The 24762-nt window shown below is 40.3% G+C and overlaps 4 protein-coding genes across 8 annotated transcripts; 3 read left to right on the top strand and 1 right to left on the bottom strand.

Annotated features, from left to right (window-relative positions):
* Positions 1 to 321: 321 nt before the first annotated feature.
* On the top strand, positions 322 to 2554 carry mrpl32 (mitochondrial ribosomal protein L32). The gene is made up of 3 exons (XM_044206665.1): positions 322 to 515; positions 836 to 1032; positions 1930 to 2554. The coding sequence occupies exons 1-3, from the start codon at positions 419 to 421 to the stop codon at positions 2176 to 2178; spliced, it is 543 nt and encodes a 180-aa protein (XP_044062600.1). The 5' UTR covers positions 322 to 418; the 3' UTR covers positions 2179 to 2554.
* Positions 2555 to 4420: 1866 nt separating this feature from the next.
* zmp:0000000930 (telethonin) lies at positions 4421 to 10562 on the top strand. Of its 3 annotated transcripts, none has more exons than XM_044206660.1 (3): positions 4421 to 4754; positions 5289 to 5658; positions 10455 to 10562. In XM_044206660.1, exons 1-2 carry the CDS (start codon positions 4621 to 4623, stop codon positions 5647 to 5649), a joined length of 495 nt encoding a protein of 164 aa, XP_044062595.1. In that variant the 5' UTR covers positions 4421 to 4620; the 3' UTR covers positions 5650 to 5658; positions 10455 to 10562. The 3 variants fall into 3 exon arrangements, with proteins under 3 accessions (XP_044062595.1, XP_044062594.1, XP_044062593.1); XM_044206659.1 differs by lacking the exon at positions 10455 to 10562 and adding an exon at positions 6414 to 6971; XM_044206658.1 differs by lacking the exon at positions 10455 to 10562 and having other exon boundaries at positions 5289 to 6407.
* Positions 7118 to 10334, bottom strand: LOC122881023 (coiled-coil domain-containing protein 127-like). Of its 3 annotated transcripts, none has more exons than XM_044206655.1 (4): positions 10180 to 10334; positions 9391 to 9528; positions 8361 to 8605; positions 7118 to 8072 (listed from the first exon to the last, which is right to left on the bottom strand). In XM_044206655.1, exons 2-4 carry the CDS (start codon positions 9518 to 9520, stop codon positions 7641 to 7643), a joined length of 807 nt encoding a protein of 268 aa, XP_044062590.1. In that variant the 5' UTR covers positions 9521 to 9528; positions 10180 to 10334; the 3' UTR covers positions 7118 to 7640. The 3 variants fall into 3 exon arrangements, with proteins under 3 accessions (XP_044062590.1, XP_044062591.1, XP_044062589.1); XM_044206656.1 differs by having other exon boundaries at positions 9391 to 9537; positions 10180 to 10300; XM_044206654.1 differs by lacking the exon at positions 10180 to 10334 and adding an exon at positions 9946 to 10132.
* On the top strand, positions 10462 to 20974 carry sdha (succinate dehydrogenase complex, subunit A, flavoprotein (Fp)). Its single transcript, XM_044206653.1, has 15 exons — positions 10462 to 10589; positions 11289 to 11372; positions 11689 to 11850; positions 12063 to 12206; positions 12706 to 12870; positions 12997 to 13145; positions 13234 to 13358; positions 15283 to 15451; positions 15616 to 15811; positions 15932 to 16103; positions 18145 to 18263; positions 18557 to 18668; positions 18822 to 18952; positions 19234 to 19347; positions 19481 to 20974. The coding sequence occupies exons 1-15, from the start codon at positions 10527 to 10529 to the stop codon at positions 19565 to 19567; spliced, it is 1992 nt and encodes a 663-aa protein (XP_044062588.1). The 5' UTR covers positions 10462 to 10526; the 3' UTR covers positions 19568 to 20974.
* The last annotated feature ends 3788 nt before the right edge of the window (positions 20975 to 24762 follow it).

The following is a 24762-nucleotide window of genomic DNA, read 5'->3' as shown; positions in this document are numbered from 1 at the left end:
TAAAACACATTTAAGATAGAAATCAATATGTTCCAAATTGAATGTCACAGCATAATCTAGCAAGATCTTTGACAAACATGTAGGCTAGCTAAGGGCACTATAACTAAGACGAGACAATAACTGGAGACGAAAACTATATTTAGTTCAGACTATCTCATAGAGGACAGACTTGGCTTGGTTTGGAGAATTATCTCAGAAAGCTTCACCATGTTTAGTTAAATTACTCTGAATAAACTAACGAGTGCAGTTTGGACAGTTGACCGCTAGATTGTAGTAAGACGCCTAAATTCGTCTTGTCTGCCGGAAATTAAACAGAAGAAGAAAATGGTTTGGTGTCGCCGTTTGATGACGTATTGAATCCCAGTGACCGTGAGCTGTTTGACATGTTGGATGGAGAAGAAGCGTGCTGACAACAAAAATGATGAATTTAGCCGCGTTAGTGCACAGCCTCAGGTGCTCTTTGCTGCACATTGAAACCAGGCTTCTGCAGTCGGCCGGGCTAGACAGACACCTGGGTGAGTTTACTGATCTGAGCTCGGGCCGGCTGCTAACGTTACTGCTAATCATGGAAACAGGCTCTGTTGCTGACACACACACACACACACACACACACACACACACACACACACACACACACTGTGTCTCTCTCTGTTTTCCTTTTAATTTGATTTCATCCAGAGTTTAAACTCGCTACCTTTACTTTCCACCTTCCTTTGACATCTTACCTCAGCTGTCTCTCTACATTTGCATCCTTTTCCCCGGTCATACTGAGCTGATTGACCTGGGTTGCGGTAGAAGTGAAGCAAGAAGTGAACAGTGTTTTTCCTGTGTGCAGCTCCAGCGCTGGCAGTGAATGGCCCCAGCCTCCTGCCTCAGCTCGACAAGGAGGATGAGCTGGTGGAGCAGCAGATCCCGGAGCAGCCCCCTGGCCTCCTAGACAGCATCCTGTGGATGGCAGCACCCAAGAAGAGACGCACCATAGAGGTCAACCGCACCAGGAGGAGAGCTGAAGGCAAACTCCTAAAAGTCAAGGTACACTGATTAGGGCCACCCCTGGATCCTCTCAAAGGGTCATTTCACCCCAGAACCCAACTAACACAAACTTTTGTCTTGCTTAGAGTTCTGACTGTATGTACTGATTGATTGGGAGTGACTAGCCAAGATATCCGCTGTAACTCACCCCTGTACATTTAAGCTCAATGGCATTTGGTACAAGTTGGATAGATGCTGCACCAACAGTTTACCAACAAATTACCTACACCAGCAAATTAATAAATTAGCTTTCCACAACTAATGGAGCTTTTAATAACATGTCTATAAATAACAGGATATATGTCAACATTCTTCAGCCAACAAAGAAGATAACAACAATCTGAATGTAACTCATCAGCTGTTATGTTTAGGAACCCCCGTTGTTTAATGTGACTTAGGAACACTTTAATGTTATTCAATTCATGTTCAATACAGGGAATTACTCATTTAATATTCCTCAGTAATAATTGTGATCCACTTAATGAGGATCAGTTCAGAAAAATGATATCAGTATACCTTTAATCACAATAATCTGCACACTTAGTTGTCAACTGTTTAATTGAGAACTACTTTGAACTTAAGTTGCTCAAGAACTGCTTATCTCAGAGTACAAGGAAATAACTGTTAATGACAAGAGGCACACACCTCTTAGAATCACTGATGAGATTTCACATTTCAAATTCTGTGTAATTGATTTTCTTCAGTGTACAAGCTTGATTGACATAATTTTAAAGCAATATCTCGAGTAGAGGCGGCCGACATTACCGGTTGATATTAGCTGGTCACACATATATGTTGGCCTATAACTAACAAGAAATTGCAGTACAGTAAATGCCAAAGGTATGTCAGAAGTCATTTCAAAACTCACAGTCTCCACTGTCTGTCTCCCTCTCTCAGACCAACATCGAGCCGTGTCCAGAATGTGGCCACTTGAAGCAGAAACACATCATGTGTGGCTTCTGCTATGCTAAGGTGTGCAGGGAGACTGGTCTGATTCGTCAACAGATTAAAGACATGGAAGGCGGCCCGCTGAGGGCCCCGACTGTGGAGACTGTCGTGCTGTATGAGGGTGAGACACCAAGCCAGCAGGACAAAGACAAGAGGATTGTGGAGAGGGCCAGGAAGAGGCCTGCCTGGTTCAGCTAATGATGCTGAGATGTTAAGGCAGGTCTGGTCTCTGATGCTTTATTTGACATAGTAAACAGCAGATTGGGTCCAGTCTGTTATTCAGTAAATGAAAGTCAGTTTTGTTTCCATAAAAGGATTGTCTGATCAGCAGTGATACCAGGAGCCTTGATAAATACTGGCACATCGGACATACGTTTATCTCTATAACATTAATGTGTGGGTAGAACAAGTCTGAAGATTGAGGGCTCACAACCACAAAGACTTCGGAGTTGTTGGTATCAGACATCATGTTTTGTTTTGTTTTTTGGTCATTGTTTCAACTAATTTTCAGACTTAGAGAAATTTACTGTATATTTGAATGTTTGATAATAAATTGATTATTTAAAAAAAAGAATCTTATGTATCTACTTTGTTCTTTCTTTTTTTTTCAATGAATGAGACCATGCAATGTCCAGTACAGGGTAATTGCATTACTTAAATAAGTCTTAGTTTTATATACATTTCAACTCTTTGGGCTTTTTTTGGTTGAAGATGAACGACTGCTTCCACTTCATGATACAGTAAGAAACAGTAAGATAGTTTTAATGACCTGTGTTCCAATGCTGTTCTCATAATGCAGGAGGATTAAGAGTGTTAGCATCCTCTATAACCTCCTTTTATTGCCAACCTTTGATTAAACTTGATTTGTGTGGTCCAATGGATGGCAAATAGACAGGCACAATCACAAATGTGGTTTTGTCTTAGATAGTCAAAGATGGAGAAACTACATGGAATCTGATTTTTTTCACACATTTAATGTTAAATCTGTGCAGTGGATTCATAACAATAAGATTCCTGCTCCGATAATAACATTCATTCATATTAAATAAATGGCTTGGCTGTAGAATTGCCTACTCGTAATGGAAAACTACTTGCCACTTCTGAACGTTATGAGATGCTTGTTTTTGTTTGTGAATGTACGTTCATGTTGCCACAGCAACGTTTACTAGTCAGCATCAGGCAGAAGTCATGTAATACTGGCTCTTGTGTTGCTGGATCAGACTGTTTTTGCTGGGATGAGTCCAGCATACGGTCCACTGCCTCAGTCACACCATCATACGCCCTCTGATTCAGTTTCACCCTCACAGTTTGATGAAACTGGGGTTGCCAATGTCCCCATGACAGCAAGAGTACTCAAGGTTTAAATATTGACAGAGCACTGAAGTAACAAACAATTCACTTGTGGAAGTGCAACTGTTGTTTGAGAAAGTAATAAAACGTCACAGAAATGTTGTATGGAAGAATGTTTCCTCAAATCAATTGACTTTGTAACTAGTTACACACACGGAAGTCTAGATAGCTTCATTAGTGTGGTGCTGCAGCTCTGATCCCGCTATGTTAATCTGTCCTGTAAAGCATTTAGTGTAAATACAGTCTTTTACTTGCCTCCCAACCTTTTTTTCACATCCATCCATCATAACTGAAAACGAAAGTGGGAGCACATCTGTTGAGCTCAGGACTCTTTCATTGTCAGCTCTCACTGTCCATCACTCTTTCTCATTATCCCACATTCATAGAGAGGTAAACCATTCACAGATCAAATGCACGGGGTTGGTGGTGACAGAGAACTTTACATTACTTCTGCAGTCTTTTACATGACTTTGGCCAAGGAACTGCCGTAGCTTTGGATTAATGAGTTGGATTCTGACTGTCAGTCGGTGATCTGATTGCCCTCAGCTGTTTCCTCCCTGCGACATGTGGTCTATGCGAGAGACATCTGAGGAGTGGGAGGATATTTTCTTTGACCTGATGGGATGAACCCTGGATTCACGTCAGTCAAAGAGATTAGTCATTTCATATTTCTGTCAACACACACACACACACACACACACACACACACACACACACACACACACACACACACTTATAGTATGGATGTAAACACACAGGTCTCCACAAACCTACTCACATGCACATGATCAAACCCAAACCATAATACAGAAAGTCCGAAAGCTGCACAAGTTAAGATTGTTTGATGACTTCTCTTGTTATCTACAGGTACATGTTACAACACAAATGCGTTCAATAAATGAAATTAGCGGGGGTTCGCTTTCAACTTTCATCCGGATTCATCTGGTTGACTCACGTCATGGAAAGAGCTAAAGCTCATTTTCAAATGAAAACCAACCTTCAGGATGCCTGAAGTGAGGACATTCACTACAAAGTGATGCAAAGGAGTAAAAATAGAAACAAGACTGGATATTTAAGACATTGCCCAACACACACACACACACACACACACATCTCAGACTACTTGGTCCACACAGAGATACACACATTGATGATGACACACGATTTGATTGCTCATTGTATCTGTTTTATGCCAGTCAAGTCAGACACGAGGGAAAGGAGAGTGTGTCTTGGCACAAGCTTTTTACATAGAAATCACTGACATTCACACTCTTGACACAGTTGCACACCATGCACTGTGTGAGCAGAGGAGGCTGCTACCTGGTGAACTCCTACTGTGATCTTCAGGAGGACAACCAGTGCAAGAATGAGAGCTACCAAGCATGTTGGCTGAGCCTGGTCCTTGAAACGAGACCGCAATACAAGTAGGTTGTTCTCACAATACATGTACTGTTTTCTCTCTGTTATGTGAATGTGAACTTTGTTAAGTGTTTGTAGATTTATATGGTGTAGTGCACGGCATGTTGTTGACAAGCAGCAGGATAGAGACAGACAGATTTTTACTGTAAACACATGACATGGACACACTCTATTTTGACTTAGAGGGTAAAATCCACAGTGATGCACATGTAGCAGGGCTGAAAACTGCTGCTGCACTGCTCAAGTTGCACTTCATGACCTCATCCTGATCACTGATGTCACTGCAGGTATGTTGCCTGTGACCACTAAAGGAAAACACCTGTAATATGTAATGTGGTGTGGTCAAAAAGGCAACCAGCTTTAAACAACCAACCAGGGGCAGTGAAGCCACAGTTTTCTTCTTGAGTAATTCAGTGCGGATTTACCCTAAAGTCTATAAGAATGTGAAATAGATATGATGATCACAGCACCACTCTACTTTAGTGTGTTGCAGAGAGTGGATTAAAAATCATTTATCTGGTGTGTGTAATGTGTTCCAGGCTGACCGTGTCAGAGACAGACAGCATTCGTAGAGAGAGTTACAAGCAGCAACAGGTGGTGCACTTCATGGTCGAGAGGAGTCCCAGCCAGACACTGAGGCTGGGCAGTAACAGCAGCAGAGCCATGACAGAGCACCAGCTACCCTTCTTCAACACCAGCTGGGACCTGCATCACACCACCACAACCACCTTTGGGTGCACAGAGCAAAAGCCAGTCATATTAAGGAAGGGTGGAGTGGATAAGCAGGAGGTGACTGCCGTAACTCAGGACCTCAGCAAGCCAGTCAGAGTGAACTTCAGAGCCTCGAGCCTGATGTCCTCACCAAGGGAAATCTCTCATTGGGTGCAGAGGAGGGAGTGAAGCAAGGAGGTAGAGGGTATTTAAAATCGCAGTTCAGAAAATATAACATAGTTTTTGTTATTGTAATTTACATACTAGTATTACTAAATTAAAATGTACTTCTAAATTGAATCAACTATCTAAACTGTGACTTTTGAAAAAAAGAATGCCTAATGATGATATGCCTCACAAGTATTGTTTCTATGTATGACAAACTCCTAGATATCTCATCTGTTAAGTAACTTGATATTTTTAGTATTATGCAAACAAAAGGCTTAAATGGAAAAACTCCTCTTTTGAGGAGTGTTAACTTATTTTAGGAGAGATTCACTGGGTTTCTTTTCTCCTAATTAAACAATCAAATGATCATCTTTAAAAAGGTGGAATAATGTTGAATTGATGAATTCATAAATTATGTGCTATAATAAAATGTAACAATATACTGATATGAACACATTCTGACAGACTCTTTATGATGATTGTGCACTATGTTCCAGGAAGAAATTACACTTGGTCATGGTCAGTGATTTCCCTGCCTAACTAAGCTTCATGAAACACTGTCTGGAACCTCATTTTGCCTACTGTTTGACATGGCATTGAAGTTAATAAGATTGTCCTGTTAGAGAAAATGCAACAAATAACTTTACATACATGCGCTATGTTAAGGTTGGGACTTTTGGAATGCATCTGTAGTTTCCATCTATTCATATTGCATACTGTTTTTTTATGTATGCACTGAGTTTCCACATAGCTATTGTATTAAATTATCATTCTTCAATATACAGATCCAGTGGCAGCACCCCTCTGTGGTAAGACAACAACATTGCAAAGGGACCATCAGTGAGCTGATATTACACTTTGGTAAATAGCAGTACTTTTGAGATTCTAAGGAGAAAACAAAAACAGCCTGCAAATGAAGTTCTTCTTGGTTAGAGTCAGTACATTAGCATTTATATCCAGCACTTCAAGTTATGGTCAAAACAAAAACATGTGTGGAGGCTTGTAAGCTTATAAAAATGCTACAGCTTTAGTTAATCCTGTCATTACAGGGGTGTAGTGTGACGTAAAAAGGGTGCGGTTTGACTAGCTTGTTGCAGTATTTACAGTACTGAGCACTACTTTGAGCTCTGTTGTCTTATTTAGATTCACATGCACCTTCAGTGTCCTGCCTCCTGATAGTTAAAAAGCTCCCACAATCTTTCACTGAAGACTGGACATTTTAAACCAGTGATTAGAAACAGACTCCATTGGCTTTAGGCCATGTATCCTAAATGAAAACACACATCAAAGTGTAAAGAGATGTCATAGATGGAAGGAAACCCAAAGTTGATGGACAGAAGTGTTAGTAAAAACTAATGAAGTCCTACGGATATCATGATAAATATCTCCCACAACAGTCCATCCACATACGGTATCACCACACTCCGCAGGAAGACTTCAAGGACTTTTCCATCCAAATATTGTTGGAAAAAATGTTCTTGACAATGTGTTCATGATTGCTGGCTGTTTTGTTCAACACAGTAGTTTTTATTGTGATTATGATTTTTTTTCCTGAACATGTGTGTATATTATCACATCATGCTGGGAACAGTTATTGGGAGCCCCTAAATTCATACCCGAGATGGTGGAACAAAAATTTCAAGACATTCAATATATGCACCTAGCAGTAATTCATGGCACTCAGAGAAGGGGAGTTACATTGACACAAATGTTCTGACAAAAAATTCCAAGGGGCTAAATGGAAATTCACCTGAATGATTCTAGTGCATTTAAAAAAAATAGCATGCTCAAAACCTGACAAAATATCCCTTCTTTTCAAAACATTGCGATCAAGGGAGGAACTTTCAGATGTTGCCTCTTGTGTGTTTCCATAACATACCTATCAAGTAAAGATAATTACACATATTGAAAAATACATGCATTTTCCATTCCCGATCCATATACTTACAACATTCTTCAAAGTCAAATGACAAACACCGGCTTGTGTTTTTCTTTTGTCACTTTGTGTGAGACTAGATTTTCCCTTGTAATATGGCTTCTTCAGCTTTCTTGTGTTTCTGGACAGTGACCTGCAGCTGCCAGTACTTGAGATACACCCACATGATGCTTCCATTCTTCCTCTTGTCCATGTTTAGCAGGTCCGCACAGTGCTTATCTCTCTTGAAAATATCCTTCAGATCGGACTCTAGATCCAGTTCTTCCCCTATGGGTTCTTTGACGACCTTAAGCAGCATGTTCTTCTCCATCTCCAGCCGTTGATCTCGAGGTTGGATGAGGGAACAGTAAGCATTCTGGCGCTCCACAAGTTGACCCTCTAGCTCCTTCAGAGTGGTGGTGGCTCGCTGGTACCAGTTGTTCTCTCGTTCCAGGGCTTGATGCAGCACAGCCCCTGCAGTGCCAGACTGTACTAGCCTTTGCTTCTCTTCCTCCAAGGCGTCACGCTCCTTGCAAGGTAAAAGACAGTTATTTTTTGGGTTATGCAGGAGAGGCTACAGGTTAGAAGGGAAACATCCACAATAGCAGAAATGGAGGGCCAGTCAAAGTGGGAGCAAGACAAAGAAAAGAGTCAGAAGGAGAGGCAGATGAGTAGCGGGTAAGGAGAGAGAAAAGAAAACATGCATGAAGAGGGAATAAGACATTTTTTTCTGCTCAGTGGCCACGTAAGTCCTTAAAGGCCCTTGAGCAGCCTAGATGCAGACCATAGGAGGCGACAAAGAGGGTTACGTCTTTACCTGCTGTAACTGTTTCCGTTCTTCCATCAGCTGCTGGCTCTGTGAGATCAGGGCCTGTTTGTAGCCTTTAACCCTCTGTCTCTCTTTCTCCAGCTCCAGCTCTAGTGAAGCCACTGCCCTGCGCCTCTCTGTCAGTGTCTCCCGGTACCGTGCCTCCATCTCGCTTGTTATTGTGGACACATCCTTGTCATACTGGGCTTTAACCTTCTGGATCTCCCTCTGAGACTCCTTGGTCCAGATCCAACCTGAATGCACAGTGGGGGATAAGACACAGGATCAAGAAGATATTTAACTTATACTGTCATGATTTTAAAGCACTCTCTCAAACAATTGAATTTCCTCAAGCCCAGAACAGTTGCTGCAATGTACCTGCTTGTTTCCCAAGTTTGAGAGAGTTAGAAAAGTTAAAATGATAACGGCAGCACCTAGAAACAAACATGAGCATGCATTTGACAGAAGACAAGTAAGACTCTAATAAAAACTCACTCTAGTCTAGTTTAGATCTGATACAGAACTGTCTTTTGTAAACTTGATGTCTTTGTACTCACTTAGTTATAACCTATTTTTTTAGACTGCATTTAATCCATTTCTGATTGACAAATCAATTTAAGCTAAGTAAATGCATAATTAGATGGATATTACCAAAGAAATCTTTACAAATATTGAAATATTTTATTTTTTCAGCCATATCGCACAGGAGGTGGTATTTAATCCTTGGTCTGGTGTTGTTCCAGATTCTGGGTATAATAACGAATACATTTCTACCAATCTCATTTGTCATTCTTAAGAAAAGTCCTAGGCCAGTGGAGATGCACATGTATATTGTACGCATATACAAGAGTCTACATTTCCCAGAGAGTTGGCTACTAATATGACAAATGAAAAAAATAACTTTTCAGAGGTAAAGAGTGGCTCTCACACAAGCTCAACTTGCTTTGCACGCAAGATTTCATTAACTATACATTCAATAACCTACATTACTACTCTGTCTGTTACCTCATCCACAAACACATCTTCTTGTGTAACTTACGAAATGCAGCCAGTCCCAGCATCGGGACCAGCAGGGCGTAGTTCCATTGGTTCCCATCACCGGCCCCCGCCCCCCTTCCTCTGGGGTCTGGTTGGATGTTCCACCTGGGTGGGTCATTCAAGTTGTTCATGGAGGCAGCTGTCGCATCAACACAGGGCAGACCAAAACATGAGTGACAACTGAGTCCTTTAAATGTACGATATGATAACTGTTCAAATGTAGCAACACAAACTGAAGGGTGCTCCTGAAGTTGCAGTGTCTTTTCATTATTAACACCTCTGATACTGCAGTAACCACCAGGTCTTTCTTACTGGCTGCCAGTAGTTACAGAAACTGTTAGCAGCAGTTAATTGCGAAGTTTCTTGTTTCAATACACAACAAAGGTCCGAGGGCCCATTGATTTTGTAGCTTACTAGAAGGAAATGGCTTTAGATTCACTAATAAGCTATTTAAAACATTAACATGTCTGGACAGCATGTGTGGCCTTGGTAAAATGGTGTTGCAAATCAGCACAAGATGAAAAAGTTCGTTAGTAATTAGCTTGTTAGCATTTACCAAAACACTGCGACAGGTAGCGACAGCAATACCAGTCTGACATGACTTGGAGGCTTGACAGACCAGCTAACCACAAACAAGGCTAGCTATGAGCTAGCAAGCTAGCTAACATTTTAGTTTGCTGGCTCATGCTCGCTAGAATATTTCATACAAACATAACACGGGGCATGAGAGCTTTGTAAGCCCAACGACAAGTCAGTGTATGTCTGTTAAATATATGGTGCTGTGTCTCACCTTGAATGAAAAGTCTAGGTCACTTATACATTTGTTCCTGCACATCCACGTTATACAATTTTTACGCTTTAGCAGTCCATCTATACCGACCGGGGGTAATTCATGGGAATTCACTTATATAACAGTCCCATTAGGTGTTAAAATTAAAGTCTTTGTGTATTTATTTTGATTTATTTCAATTATTAAAGCAGTTTTCTTTACTGTTAAAACACGTTAATAAATGCTATTAGAGGATAACAATTAGGTGTGACATAAGTGAAACCCTATTTTCGCAGAGTGGTTTGGTCCAGTGCAACAGAATATGTGAACATCCGCCGTGCCTCAGAATCGGTCCTTCAACTGACAACATGGCGTGTGTTCGAGCTGCGTCCCGTCTCCTCTCCAAGAGGGTGCTATCTAAAACAAAAGCAGTGAGTAGTAGCATTTGGATATTACATCTTTCATATGTGCTCTATTTATGTGTGCATGTTGTCTTTTTATTGCTGAAAGGAAGACTTTCGCTGCGCTTTCAGATTTCATAACCGACCGATTCTGACTTGCGTAACCTGTGTTATGTAGCTTAGGGTGTTTCAATGTGACACCATGAAAAAAAACTCCAACAAAATGTTATATCTAGCTATATCATCTCTGTTTGTTTCACATTATACATAGAGAGTAATGTTTTCAGTAAACTGTCACCAATAATTGAGGTATCCCAACTTGTTTATAACAGTTAGCTAACTACTTCAGTTGCCCTTGTGGATAACAGTTTTAGCTGCTGTATGTTAGCCAGTTAGCAAAATGTTAAAGGATACAATGCAAATATATTTAAAGACAACTTTAGACAAAATTAGTCTTATAGTGATACCATAGGTAACTAAAAACGACCATCAGTGATAAATGATTACGGGTATTAATGCTCTGTTGTGGATAGTTATGGAAGTGTTATTAGGAATATACATTTAAAGCTGCCTTCAATGTGTGAGTAAACATAGTAGTATATGCTTATTAGCAGAGTATGATTTCTGTAGTAGTAGTAGTCATCAGTGTGGTTAATGTTACCCATTTTAGCAACGGTGCAGCTTTTGTTTGATTTCTCCACTGATATATATTTTTTTCTTTTCGGCCAGGTCCCTGCTGCTGCAGTTCAGGGTTCCAGGAACTTTCACTTCTCCATCTATGGCAAGAAGAAAAATGCCAAAGTGTCAGATGATGTGAGTTATATTTTACTCTTTTATGTAGATTTTATGCAGCATTTTATAGGGTTATTAGTATGGATGCATGATAGGATACAGCACTGTACATAGGTAGAAATGTGAGTCTATGTACTAATTTAGTTCATTGCAACATCGGGTGTCAATGTCAAAATTTCTACTTTTTAATAATACACAATAATGGCCTCAAACTGGTCTTGAACACGCATACTCACAGCACTCCCTGACTATAGTGAGAGATTCAGTTTCCACTATGTACAAAGTGCTCTTTATTGGACGTTTGTAAAACGTAACTTCTCTCCTTCATTGTTTTTAGATCTCTACTCAGTACCCAGTTGTGGATCATGAGTTTGATGCTTTGGTGGTAGGAGCTGGAGGAGCAGGACTTAGGGCAGCGTTTGGCTTGTCAGAGGCTGGCTTCAACACTGCCTGCATCACCAAGCTCTTCCCCACCAGGTCTCACACCGTTGCTGCACAGGTATAACAACATATTTTATATGATCATTGAGGATATATATTTGTATGTTTTTCTGCAGAATTTCATCAGGCTCAAATCCTTCTGCATTCATTAGACTGGGAATTAACAAACTCACAATACAGATTTGTTATGCAATTCCAAAGCTTCATATAAGTATAATAGACAGTATCGCTCTCTTTTATTGAATGGTTGAACATTAACCCGGTTCACAGGGTGGGATTAATGCAGCTCTGGGGAACATGGAGGAGGATGACTGGAGGTGGCATTTCTACGACACAGTGAAGGGATCTGATTGGCTGGGAGACCAGGACGCTATCCACTACATGACAGAGCAGGCTCCTGCAGCTGTAGTGGAGGTATGGTTACACACACACACATGCACATCAGTGGTTATGTTAGCTGACAATTACTGGCTTTTTGGCACAAAAGGAGGAAATCCAGAGAATGTAAGTCATTAAGTTAGAATATGCGGCATACAGTTTAGGGAAAAAAACAGTTTCCCCATTTATCCTATTTAGATTAGGTGTAAAAATCTACAATACTTTGAATGATTATTTCGCATATTTTGAGTCAAAAGCACATTTTCACAAATCATCCACCAGCACAGTATTATTTAATTTACCTTAACACAATGTAGATGTATAAAAAGTGGGTATAAAAAAAAGAAAATATGAAAATAATATACATATAATTTAAAGTTTGTTAACATTTCTGTGGTTTATATTTTGCTTGTATTGTTATTTGACATGCACAAATTTTCATTTATGTGTCACACCATCAAAAGGGCTCTTTCCACATATATATATATGACACAACAGCAAATCTCAGCCTCATGCTGCTGTGCCTCTTTCCCAGCTGGAGAACTTTGGTATGCCGTTCAGCCGCACTGATGATGGGAAGATCTACCAGAGGGCCTTTGGAGGTCAGAGTCTCAAATATGGAAAAGGAGGCCAGGCTCACCGCTGCTGCTGTGTAGCAGACAGGACAGGACACTCACTACTGCATACACTTTATGGACGAGTAAGTCCACACACTTGTTCTCCATCTTTTCTCTCACTCAGTCCATACATAAGGAAACCAATTTTTCTGTGAAGTGCCATTTAACTGCATTTCACGTATCTGTCTGCCCTTCTGTCTTCTGTTCAGTCGCTTCGTTATGACACCAGTTATTTTGTGGAGTATTTTGCCCTGGACCTGCTGATGGAAAATGGAGAGTGTAAAGGAGTGATTGCTCTCTGCATGGAGGACGGATCTATTCACCGCTTCAGAGCCCAGAATACTGTCATTGCTACTGGGTAGGTATCGCACTCACTGTTTGCAAAAACAGGAAAAATAACCAAAACTGTATGAAAGTTTATAAATGAGTTATATCTTTCCTTCCAGGGGTTATGGAAGAACCTATTTCAGCTGCACATCTGCCCACACTAGTACAGGAGATGGAAATGCAATGGTGACCAGAGCTGGCCTGCCCTGCCAGGACTTGGAGTTTGTACAGTTCCATCCCACTGGTGAGAAAAAGAAACATTAACTTAGTAGTAATAGTTCTACTACTGAAGCGTTAAAGCAGCAGAGAAAAACCTTGTCTTGTTTGGAAGGACAGTTGCTTGAAAGCTCCACAGCAGCTGCATGCATACTTAACACATGTCTAGATTACTTTCAGTAATTTCAAATAGTAAAGCTAATCTATAAATAACAGTTCAAAGTCCATTATTTTATTGTCGAGCCGTAGTGATGTGATAAGACACTTTAGTGTAAACTGTGTTTCATTCTCAGTCGGTTTGTCCTTATGGTCCTAGTGGTTAATGCAATTTTCTGTTCCTCTGTAAGTTTTAATTTTACTACAGACAAATTATGAGATGTAAGCACTATTTATCTCTGGTGTAATACTCAGACAACTTACTGGTCAAGTGTCTGGGAGAGATAATGAAAATATATTATTTAAGAACTATTAATTTCCTTTTGTCCCATGTACTATATGGGACATTAATGCATCTGGTTCAATTATACACTTTTAAGTTAATGACTCAGTCTGACATACATGTATTTCACCTCCCAAATTCTGAAACACTGTTTGCCCAGTCACTCAAATTTATACATTTGCAGTACCGATTTTTTTTTAAATTGGGCTGGTGCATGAGTCTGTTCAGGCTTGGTTGTTTACATTGAGCTCCAATGTATGTACGAAGTAGCCCAGTGATGTGGCCTGTGGGAGGTCACCAAAGGCTGTTCATCAAGTTTAGAGTGCACATTTTTCTCGCCTTTTTATATGTGATGCACCAACTTTGTGAGTTGTTTAAGTGTCTGGTTACATAAATGCAGCACACCTTTTTATACTAGCTACAATATATGCAATGGCTGCACCGTGATGCTTGGGGGCCATTGCGCTCATCAAAAGTCTGACAACATTATGGAAAGGATCCCTACAGAGACAGACCTTTTTGTTAAAGAGTAAGATCCTATTTGTTTAACCAGAAACAGAAGTCTCTCTCTGAAATCTCGCGAGAGGTGAGTTGCAGGAAGACGATGTTGGAAACGTGAGTCAATAAGTCATCTTACTGTTTAACAAAAAGGTCTGTTTCTGTGGGGATCCTTTCTATAATGTCGTCACACACTTAGAATAACAATCTGAGCATGTCGGTGGCAAAAACAAGCACTTTTAGTGGACGCAATTGCCCCCAAGGATGACGTTGCAGCCATTGCAACCCGTTTCGTGGCTGCTGGCTTAGACGAGCTACTGGACCAATTCCAAAACTTTTTGTACCTATTAGTCATTTAGACTCCAAAATATGTTGAAAAAAAAAAAAGGACCCAGGTTTAAAAATACCAGAATTACCCTTTAACAAGGCTGATTGGATTGTGTAAAAATGCCATCAGCATGTTGAGTTTTATATTGAAAATAACTGGATTGCTGATGTTTGTATTCCTTTTCTAACTAATCTAAACAACTTCTAAACATCTAATGAATATGAGCTCTAAAAACAATTTGAGGGTAAAAAGTAACACAATTGTCTGGTGCTTGAGAGGGTTTCTGGAGTAAACAGTGTAAATGCCAAAGTAAATAGATTTATCACTGTTCAGTCAATAAATAACACTATTTGTTTTATTGAGACAGTATTGTGTCATAACAAAGCTTTGAGGATGTTATGTTCACAATGTTGACCTTAAATTCAATTACATCAATCATACTTAAAAATCCTATGAAGTATTTTCATTGCAAAGATAACTGTTGTTTAATATTTTACTATATAACCATTCTTGTACTTAATTATTCATTCATCAACATTTGGATCCAATGGCCTGAACAAAACCTTGTTCCAGAGCAGGTTAGATGTCTAGTATGTCACCATGGTAACCCGCATTAAACTGTGGAACTACTATATCTTTTATACTCAGCAAAATGCAAATCCCTTTTTAACATGTGAATCTGTACAGGGATCTACGGAGCTGGTTGTCTGATCACAGAGGGTTGCCGTGGTGAGGGAGGGATCCTAATCAACAGTGAGGGAGAGCGCTTCATGGAGCGCTACGCACCCAATGCCAAAGACCTGGCCTCTAGAGACGTGGTGTCCCGCTCCATGACCATAGAGATCAGAGAGGGCAGGTATGGACAAAATATGTGTGTGTATGATGTAACTGTGCATGCAAAAACGGAATGATTCACAGCCACTTAAGTCATCACTCCATTTGTAGGGTTTTGGTCTTGAAACAACCGAGTAAGCTGCTGCTCTAACGTATCTTTATTCCCGTCTGTTTTTATTCCTTCAGGGGTGTTGGTCCGGAGAAGGACCACGTGTACCTGCAGCTTCACCACTTGCCTCCCCAGCAGCTGGCCGCAAGGCTGCCTGGTATCTCAGAGACGGCCATGATCTTTGCTGGAGTCGACGTCACTAAAGAGCCCATCCCTGTCCTGCCCACCGTTCATTACAATATGGGTGGAATACCCACAAACTACAAGGGACAGGTAAGTAATGTGTGCACAGTCGTATGCATCCACACACATTCCCTCTGTACTCTCTTTTAAGTACTTCACTGTGAGCATTCTCCAATAAAGTGACACACCTTTTTAATATTTTCCCATCAGGTGATCACCCATGCTGACGGAGTCGACAAGGTGGTTCCTGGACTGTATGCCTGCGGTGAGGCAGCATGTGCCAGTGTCCATGGTGCTAACAGGCTGGGCGCTAACTCTCTGCTGGACCTGGTGGTGTTCGGCAGAGCCTGCGCCCTCACCATCGCCGAGGAGCACAAACCTGGTGAGGACCTCTGTTCATGAGTGATATCAGAGTTCAGTACACATTAGTCATGTTTCCATCTAATTATCAAGCAAATTTGAAGTAAACTTTTGAAATGAAATGCCGCAAAAAAGAAAATGCGAATTAGGTGATTTTCCATCAACTGGTTTGGAGCGAATAAACTAGGCTACGTTACGCATGGCTGTAATAAACAGAGTAAAAGAAAACCTCGAAGAAGAAACAAAACCAGTCGCCTTGGCCATCTACAGTGGTGTGAAAAACTGTTTGGCCCCTTCCTGATTTCTTATTTTTTTGCATGTTTGTCACACTTAAATGTTTCAGATCATCAAAAAATGAGATAAATATTAGTCAAAGATAACACAAGTAAACACAAAATGCTGTTTTTAAATGAAGGTTGTTATTAAGGGAAAACAAAATCCAAACCTACATGGCCCTGTGTGAAAAAGTGATTGGCCCCTAAACCTAATAACTGGTTGGGCCACCCTTAGCAGCAACAACTGCAAGCGTTTGCGATAACTTGCAATGAGTCTTTTACAGCGCTGTGGAGGAGTTTTGGCCCACTCATCTTTGCAGAATTGTTGTAATTCAGCCACATTGGAGGGTTTTTGAGCATGAACTGCCTTTTTAAGGTGATGCCACAGCATCTCAATAGGATTCAGCTCAGGACTTGGACTAGGCCACTCCAAAGTCTTCATTTTGTTCTTCAGCCATTTAGAGGTTGACTTGCTGGTGTGTTTTGGATCATTGTCCTGCTGCAGAACCCAAGTTCACTTCAGCTTGAGGTCACGAACAGATGGCCAAACTTTCTCCTTCAGGAGTTTTTGGTAGACAGCAGAATTCATGGTTCCATTTATCACAGCAAGTCTTTGTCTCGTCAGTCCACAGAGTATTTTCCCAAAAGTCTTGGGGATCATCAATATGTTTTCTGGCAAAAATGAGATGAGCCTTAATGTTCTTTTTTGCTCAGAAGTGGTTTTCGTCTTGGAACTCTGCCATGCAGGCCATTTTTGCCCAGTCTCTTTCTTATGGTGGATTCATGAACACTGACCTTAACTGAGGCCTGCAGTTCTTTGAATGTTGTTGTGGGGTCTTTTGTGACCTCTTGGATGAGTCGTCGCTGCGCTCTTGGGGTAATATTGGTCGGCCGGCCGGTCACTCCTGGGAAGGTTCACTACTGTTCCATGTTTTCGACGTTTGTGGATAATGGCTCTCACTGTGGTTCACTGGAGTCCCAAAGCTTTAGAAATGGCTTTATAGCCTTTTCCAGACTGATAGATCTCAATTACTTTCTTTCTCATTTGTTCCTGAATTGTTTTGGATCTCGGCATGCTGTCTAGCTTTTGAAGATCTTTTAATCTAATTCACTTTGTCAGGCAGGTCCTATTTAGGTGATTTCTTGATTGAGAACAGGTGTGGCAGTAATCAGGCCTAGGTGTGGCTAGAGAAATTGAACTCAGGTGTGATAAACCACAGTTAAGATATGTTTTAACAGGTGGGGCAATCACTTTTTCACACAGGGCCATGTAGGTTTGGATTTTGTTTTCCCTTAATAACAACCTTCATTTAAAAACTGCATTTTGTGTTTACTTGTGTTATCTTTGACTAATATTTAAACTTGTTTGATGATCTGAAACATTTAAGTGTGACAAACATGCAAAAAAATAAGAAATCAGGAAGGGGGCAAACACTTTTTCACACCACTGTATAAGAGAAAAATGGAGAGAGGTCTTAAGGTATCAGCTTCTTCTTCTTCTTCTGGAGCGGACACAGCTGATCAGTCATGTGAGTTAAATGTTTGCTACGTCAGAAATTATTCGGAAAAGGTGTTTCCATCTCTCATTACGTGCATTAACTCTTTTTTTTCTGCTCGAAAAAGTCAAAAACCACCTCAAGCGAGTGTAAAAAACTTTTTTCCGAACATTGCTGTTTTCATCTACCTTTTCTAATGCAACACTTCAAAATGTGCATAAAAATATGCTGATGAAAACAGCTGTTGTCTGCTTGCTTCACTGCTGACTCTGGTGTTTTGTTTTCTCTTCAGGGGAGAAACTGTCCCCTCTGCAGCCCAGTGCAGGAGAGGAGTCTGTGGCCAACCTGGACAAGCTGAGGTTTGCCAACGGAAGCCTGAGAACCTCTGAGATCAGGCTCAACATGCAGAAGGTACACACAAACACTTAAAGAAGGCTGTAACATTATGCATAAGAAAAAAAGTGTTTGGAAATGTGTTTGACAAAAGTGTAGGTAGAAGTAATCAAACATCACAAAAGTACACATTTAGTCACTGTACATTAGGTGCTATGCAACAGTAAGCTGTATTCTGCTATTTTAAGTGATTTTGAGGTCTCTCACATTATCACCTGACCTGTGTGGATCTTGCGTTTACTTCACTGAGGCCCATGGAAACTTCCATAGACAAACATAAATCAACTGTCTCTTCCTGCCTTTCCTTACAGACCATGCAGGCCCATGCTGCAGTGTTCCGTACTGGCTCTGTTCTGAAGGAGGGATGCGACAAGATGGACGCCATTTACCAGACCTTGGATGACATCAAGACCTTTGACAGAGGTACTACACCATTTTTGTGTCTGTTTCGGTCTGTTTGCAGTTCCTTCCGCCTCTTCATACAAAAAGGTGCCACAGTATTACTCTGATATACTGTAAGTCATAAAATACAGTAAGCCTCCTCCTTTTTTTCCTCCTTCCTCTCCTCTCCTCCAGGTATTGTGTGGAACACAGACCTGGTGGAAACATTGGAGCTGCAGAATCTGATGCTGAACGCTGTCCAGACCATTCACTCTGCTGAGCAGAGAAAGGAGAGCAGGGGAGCCCACGCCAGAGAGGACTTCAAGGTTTTCCTCTGCTTCTAATTTCTGTCTATCCATCTTTCTGTCATTGCCAGTGTTCTCCTTTTCTTTCTGTTATTCTCTGCTTACCTTTGATCAATCTACCACTGTTTGCACTTAACTTTTCTTCTTATCTTTCCCTCTTGATCTGGTCTTTTCTGAACTGTCTTTGTATTTCTTTATGTATACTTCTTTGGATACTTGCCTAAATAAGCAAGTACAACTTCTCACTCTTGATTGCAGACAGTCTCTCCAATGACAGTTTGTTTTTCTTTACTACATTCCAGGATCGTGTGGATGAGTACGACTACTCAAAGCCCCTTCAGGGTCAGGAGAAGAAGCCCTTCGATCAGCACTGGAGGAAACACACTATGTCCTCCGTCGACCCTAAGACGGGAAAGGTACAGTCCCCTTCAGTGTGTGTTGTGGTGCTTACAGCAGGATATTAGGCTGCTCTAGTAACCACTGTTAACTTTTTAAAGGCCAGTATAGTTAGTTATATATGATTTTATCTTTGTTTTTGTCTAATCACAGGTGACCCTGGAGTACCGCCCTGTTATTGACCACTCTCTGGATGAGCAGGACTGTGCCCACGTCCCTCCTGCCATCCGCTCCTACTAGGAAGATATTCTCTCTTCTCCTCCCAATTTCCCTTTCCCTCTCTTCCCCTATCCTCACATCAAATTCATTCATTTATTTACTATTTATGGAGATACTTTTCCTGTAATAGAGATGACATTTTGGGACAAATAATGCTTATGGTTGCACATGTGTATCCATTTAGAATGGTTAAATACAAAACTGTCTTGTCTTGAAACTATATCCCTTTTGTGTCAACTTCCTGTTCCTGTCCTTCATGTGTGTTTTGCCTTGATTTAATCGGTTTGCAACAGATCGAGCAACATGGTTCATATGACCTCTCACTCTGTGTGAGCTTGTCTTGTAAATATCATCAGGCACTCAAGACAAGCGATTGACTGAGGAATTTTCAGCTTCCAGCTGAAGAACAAAAAAATAGTTAACATGTGTTGCACCACTTAAGCTTGGCCTTTTGGGATGACGCCATACTCTCATTTCCATGTCTTGCATTGCATTAAATGCATCTTTAATTATAACTTCTCTCCTTTGGCTCTCTGAAGTGAAGAGATTGTGGAAATGATTGTAATTTGAAATGCACATGTTGTCGTTAAGCCACAGAGGGAAGTTTTAAGTATGTAAATATTGCAGAAATGTACAATAAACATGGTGAGTTATACTATATGTACTTGTTGAAGAATATGAGGTAATCTTTTCTCACTCACTATGGCCTTCAGTCTTGGATAATTATTTCTTGTGATACTTTCATGTGTGGTCTAAATTATAAAGTGCATCTTCATATAGCTCATGTTCAGGAGATAATCAGCTGATAGACTTAATTGAGCTTAAGCTCTACATTCTAGTATATAAGTTCTTCACTATAAATGTTAACCAAATGAAGCAGCTTGGTGCTTGTATCTATTTAGCCACATTATGTTGTCCCTTCTGTTGGAACAATGGCTTCTTTGTACATTTTGCTGGAGCTTTCTCTGAAAACTGAACACTGAGGATAAATGCCAGTACGGGCCAGTGAAGTACACATTGCTGTTTGAGTTATTGGGCTTTTTAGGTTTCTGATTAGTCTTCTTCCAGCAGTAATGAATGATTCTGAGCACCAACATCAGTGCCAGCTGTAAGTGCTTCAAGAGCAGCTGCGATAAGAGTGGTTTCCATTAAAACAAAGCTGTGTGTGTGTGATGTAGAATTGATGGGAAATCCCCACTAACTGGAATTTGTCACATTTTCTGCAACTCACAAATGACTTTGAAGGATGTACTGTGTTTTGTCACTTGAAGTATTGAACAGATTCACATGATATGTTTCTTGTACTGGGTCGTTGAAAGGGTGACTTAATTTATTTGCCCGTTTAAAGAAAAACGAGTTAATTTTTTTCTGGTTTTGCCATTTGTACTTATTTTCCTATGTTTAATAAAATGTAGACTAGAAACAAAAGCTCTTGGTTTGTCTTGGTCTAATGGGCAGGGGGTGGACACCTGCACGTTTTAATGATATACAGTTAAATAGGCCACAAGGGGGCAGCAGAAGCACATTGTTGACCCAGATTTTCTGCAGCAGGATTACAATGTTGTTAATGAACAGCATGTGTGTGCTCTCTGGCTGCTCACTTGTAATGGCGCTTAGTCATCTTACTACAGCAATGTTACAATTTTACATTATTCTGATAAAGGGCAGTAATGTGGTGAGTTCTGTGCAGTTCTTCTATAACAGCCCTGCTGTATATATGTATGTATGTGTATATGTATATATATGTGTGTATATATATATATATATATATATATATATATATATATATATATATATTAGTTAAACCTTACTGGAAATTTTGCACAGGGAGTCAATAATGACTAAACAAACACTGATGTAACCTGAGCCCTTTCATATCCTGACCAGCTGTAAAAGCCAAACCCAGAAAGGTCGGCGCTAAAAGGGATGTAGGTAGCTGGCACCTTACCTATTAGCACAAATGAAAGGATTGTTTTGGGAAAAGAAAGGTGAAAAAATACTTGGATTACTTTCATGGCACTCATCAGCTGTTAGCTACAATCTGTACCTGTATGGAATAGTTTATGAAACATGATCAGCATATGATTTTATGAACCTATGATCCCATTTAGTGGGTAAGGTACTTGCTAGATGAAAATAGAACAAATATTAGTAAGAGTTGGCACACATAATTGAAGTCAATCTGTGTGCAATGTGGCATTGAAGTTCACAACAGCAAATGTAGGCACAGATAAGAACATTTCCTGATAAATAAGCAGCTTGCACATGGTAAGACTGGATCGGGAAGCGAAAGAAATATATAGGAAAGCCCTCCATGATGCCAGAGCAGCCTATTACTCATCATTAATAGAGGAAAATAAGAACAATACCAGGTTTCTTTTCAGCCGGCTGACAGAGAGTCACAGCTGTATTGAGCCATGTATTCCTACAGCCCTCAGTAGTAACGACTTCATGAGCTTCTTTAATGATAAAATTCTAATTATTGGAGACAAAATTCATCACGTCCTGCCCTCAACCGGTACCGATTTATCTTCAAACACAGGCAACTGAGAAACAGCTGAAAAACCTGATATATATTTAGACTGCTATTCTCCTATCGACCTTCTTTAACTAACTTCAACGATTTCTTCATCTAAGCCATCAACCTGTCTCTTAGACCACATTCCAACTAGGCTGCTTAAAGTTGTACACTTAGCACTTCTTTACTAGATATGATCAATCTGTCTTTATTAACAGGCTATGAACCACAATCCTTTAAAGTAGCTGTAATTAAACCGGTTCTTAAAGAAGTCCACTCTTGATCCAGGGGTTTCAGCCAACAATAGACCTATATCTAACCTTCCCTTTCTCTCTAAGATCCTCTAAGATCAGTTGTGTGACTTTCTAATTAACAATAGTTTATTTGAGGATTTTCAGTCAGGATTTAGAGTGCATCATAGCACAGAGACAGCACTGGTGAAAATTACAAATGACCTTCTAAATGCATCAGACAGTGGACTTGTCTCTGTACTTGTCTTGTTAGATCTTAATGCTGCATTCGACACCACTAACCATCACATCCTGTTACAGAGACTGCAACATTCAATTGGCGTAAAAGGAACCGCAATAAGCTGGTTTAAATCCTGTCTATCAGACTGATCTCAGTTTGTACAATTTTCTGATGTTAAACTGACAAAACTGAAGTTATTGTACTTGGCCTCAAACACCTCAGAGACACATTATCTAAAGATATAGTTGCTCTAGATGGCATTGCCCTGACCCCCAGCACCACCGTAAGGAACCTCGGAGTTATCTCCAAAAGAGATCATATTTCTCCAATATTAGCTTCTCTGCACTGGCTTCCTGTAAAATCCAGAATAGAATTTAAAATCCTTCTCCTCACCTACAAAGCTCTTAATGGTCTGGCACCATCGTATCTTAAAGATCTCATAATACCTTCTTACCTGACTAGAACACTACGCTCCCAGGATGCAGGGTTACTTGTGGTTCCTAGAGTCTCCAAAAGTAGACTGGGAGCCAGAGCCTTCAGTTATCAAGCTCCTCTCCTGTGGAATCAGGTCCCAGTTTGGGTTCGGGAGGCAGACACCATCTCCACATTTAAGAATAGGCTTAAGACTTTCCTCTTTGATGAAGCTTATAGTTAGGGCTGGCTTGGGTGAGTCCTGAACTATTAGTTAAGCTGCTATAGGCCTAGACTGCTGGGAGACTTCCCATGATGCACCTCTTTCCTCCTCTCCCTCTCCATCTGTTTGCATTCTTATCCCATTTATCCATGTTATTAACTCACATCTTCTCTCTACCGCGGTTTTGTGCTTTCTCGTCTCTCTCTCCTCTCTTCTTCTGTCGCTATTGCAATTATTATTATTAGTCTTATTACTATTATCATTGTCACTGTATACCCCCCACACACACACAACCGTTCGGGGCAGATGGCCACCCACCTTGAGCTTGTAGGTTCTGCTTGAGATTTCTTCCTGTTAATACGGAAGTTCTTTCTTGCCACTGTCGCCAAGTGCTTGCTCATGGTGGGATTTGTTGGGTCTCTGTAAATAATATTATAAAGAGTACGGTCTAGACCTGCTCTATATGAAAAGTGCAATGAGATAACTTCTGTTATAAATTGGCGCTATTTAAATAAAATTGAAATGAATTGAAATTGTGTGAAGGTTCAGTGTTATTATCATAGTGTAGTTTTTTTCAAATTTGCTGTCTCAAAACAACTGGAGTAAAGCAACCAGAAGCACTGTTTATAATAAAGCTACAAGGTACTTTACAAATGTTTACTGTAAATTTCCACAGCTATAAACAAATGGGTCAAACCACAGAAACCACTGAAACTTGCTCCTCTTTGTAAAGCAGTTCACATCATCAGAAGCAGGGCCTCGTGCATGCTCAGTCAGCCTGTGCTGAATCATTTAAGGTTAAATAATAGATATTGGCTGTTATTAATGGCTTCCAGGGCAGATGATCCAGGCCTGTGGCGAATAACTCATTACAAACAACTGCACTGAGCTAGTGAAAGAGGAAGAAAAATCATGTCCACAGCAGAGAAGACAGATATATCACGGCAGCTGAAAATGTATACATATAAGACAACTATACAAACACAACTTAAATAGAAAACACTTATTATAATGAATCCACCAGTAGATTAAATCAAAAGGAAAGCCACTCGATCACCCATGAATACATGCCTGATCACGCTCCACGATAAAAAAACCCCTCTTAACTTGGATTTTAAATGTTGTTATGATCCATTTTGAGTTCTGTGGGTAAAAACTTCCCCTGAAAAGAGAAAGCCACGTCTGCATATACAAATTGTCACAATAAGTTGTTAATACATAAAAAAATAGGGACAACCCAGTTGCATTTCTTCCTCATATTAACAAATCAATTCAGAGCAGACATTTTAAGGAGTATATTAAACATGTTTGAGCAGTCAACAGGCCAGATGCTCATTTTTGGTCACAAACAAAAAGGTCTAATTATGGTTAGGGTGATGGCAAAAACTGTAACTACAAAAAATAATAAGATTAACCTGAAAGAGTACTGACCCCAGTCAGGTGTCTGGTATTAAACAGCAGTAAATTGATGATAGAATTAAAATCAATAGGAAAAACATTAAATCAGACAGTTAATGGGGAGCCAATGTGTTACAGTAATAAACGTGGTGTTGGGCCTCGCCTCGCCTCACCACGTGTGAGAGACGAAGACAG

Source organism: Siniperca chuatsi, linkage group LG9 (genome assembly GCF_020085105.1).
Source record: "Siniperca chuatsi isolate FFG_IHB_CAS linkage group LG9, ASM2008510v1, whole genome shotgun sequence".
Lineage (NCBI taxonomy): Eukaryota > Metazoa > Chordata > Actinopteri > Centrarchiformes > Sinipercidae > Siniperca > Siniperca chuatsi.
The sequence above is the reverse complement of the archived record's forward strand: the minus strand, read 5'-3'. Positions and strand labels throughout refer to the sequence as shown.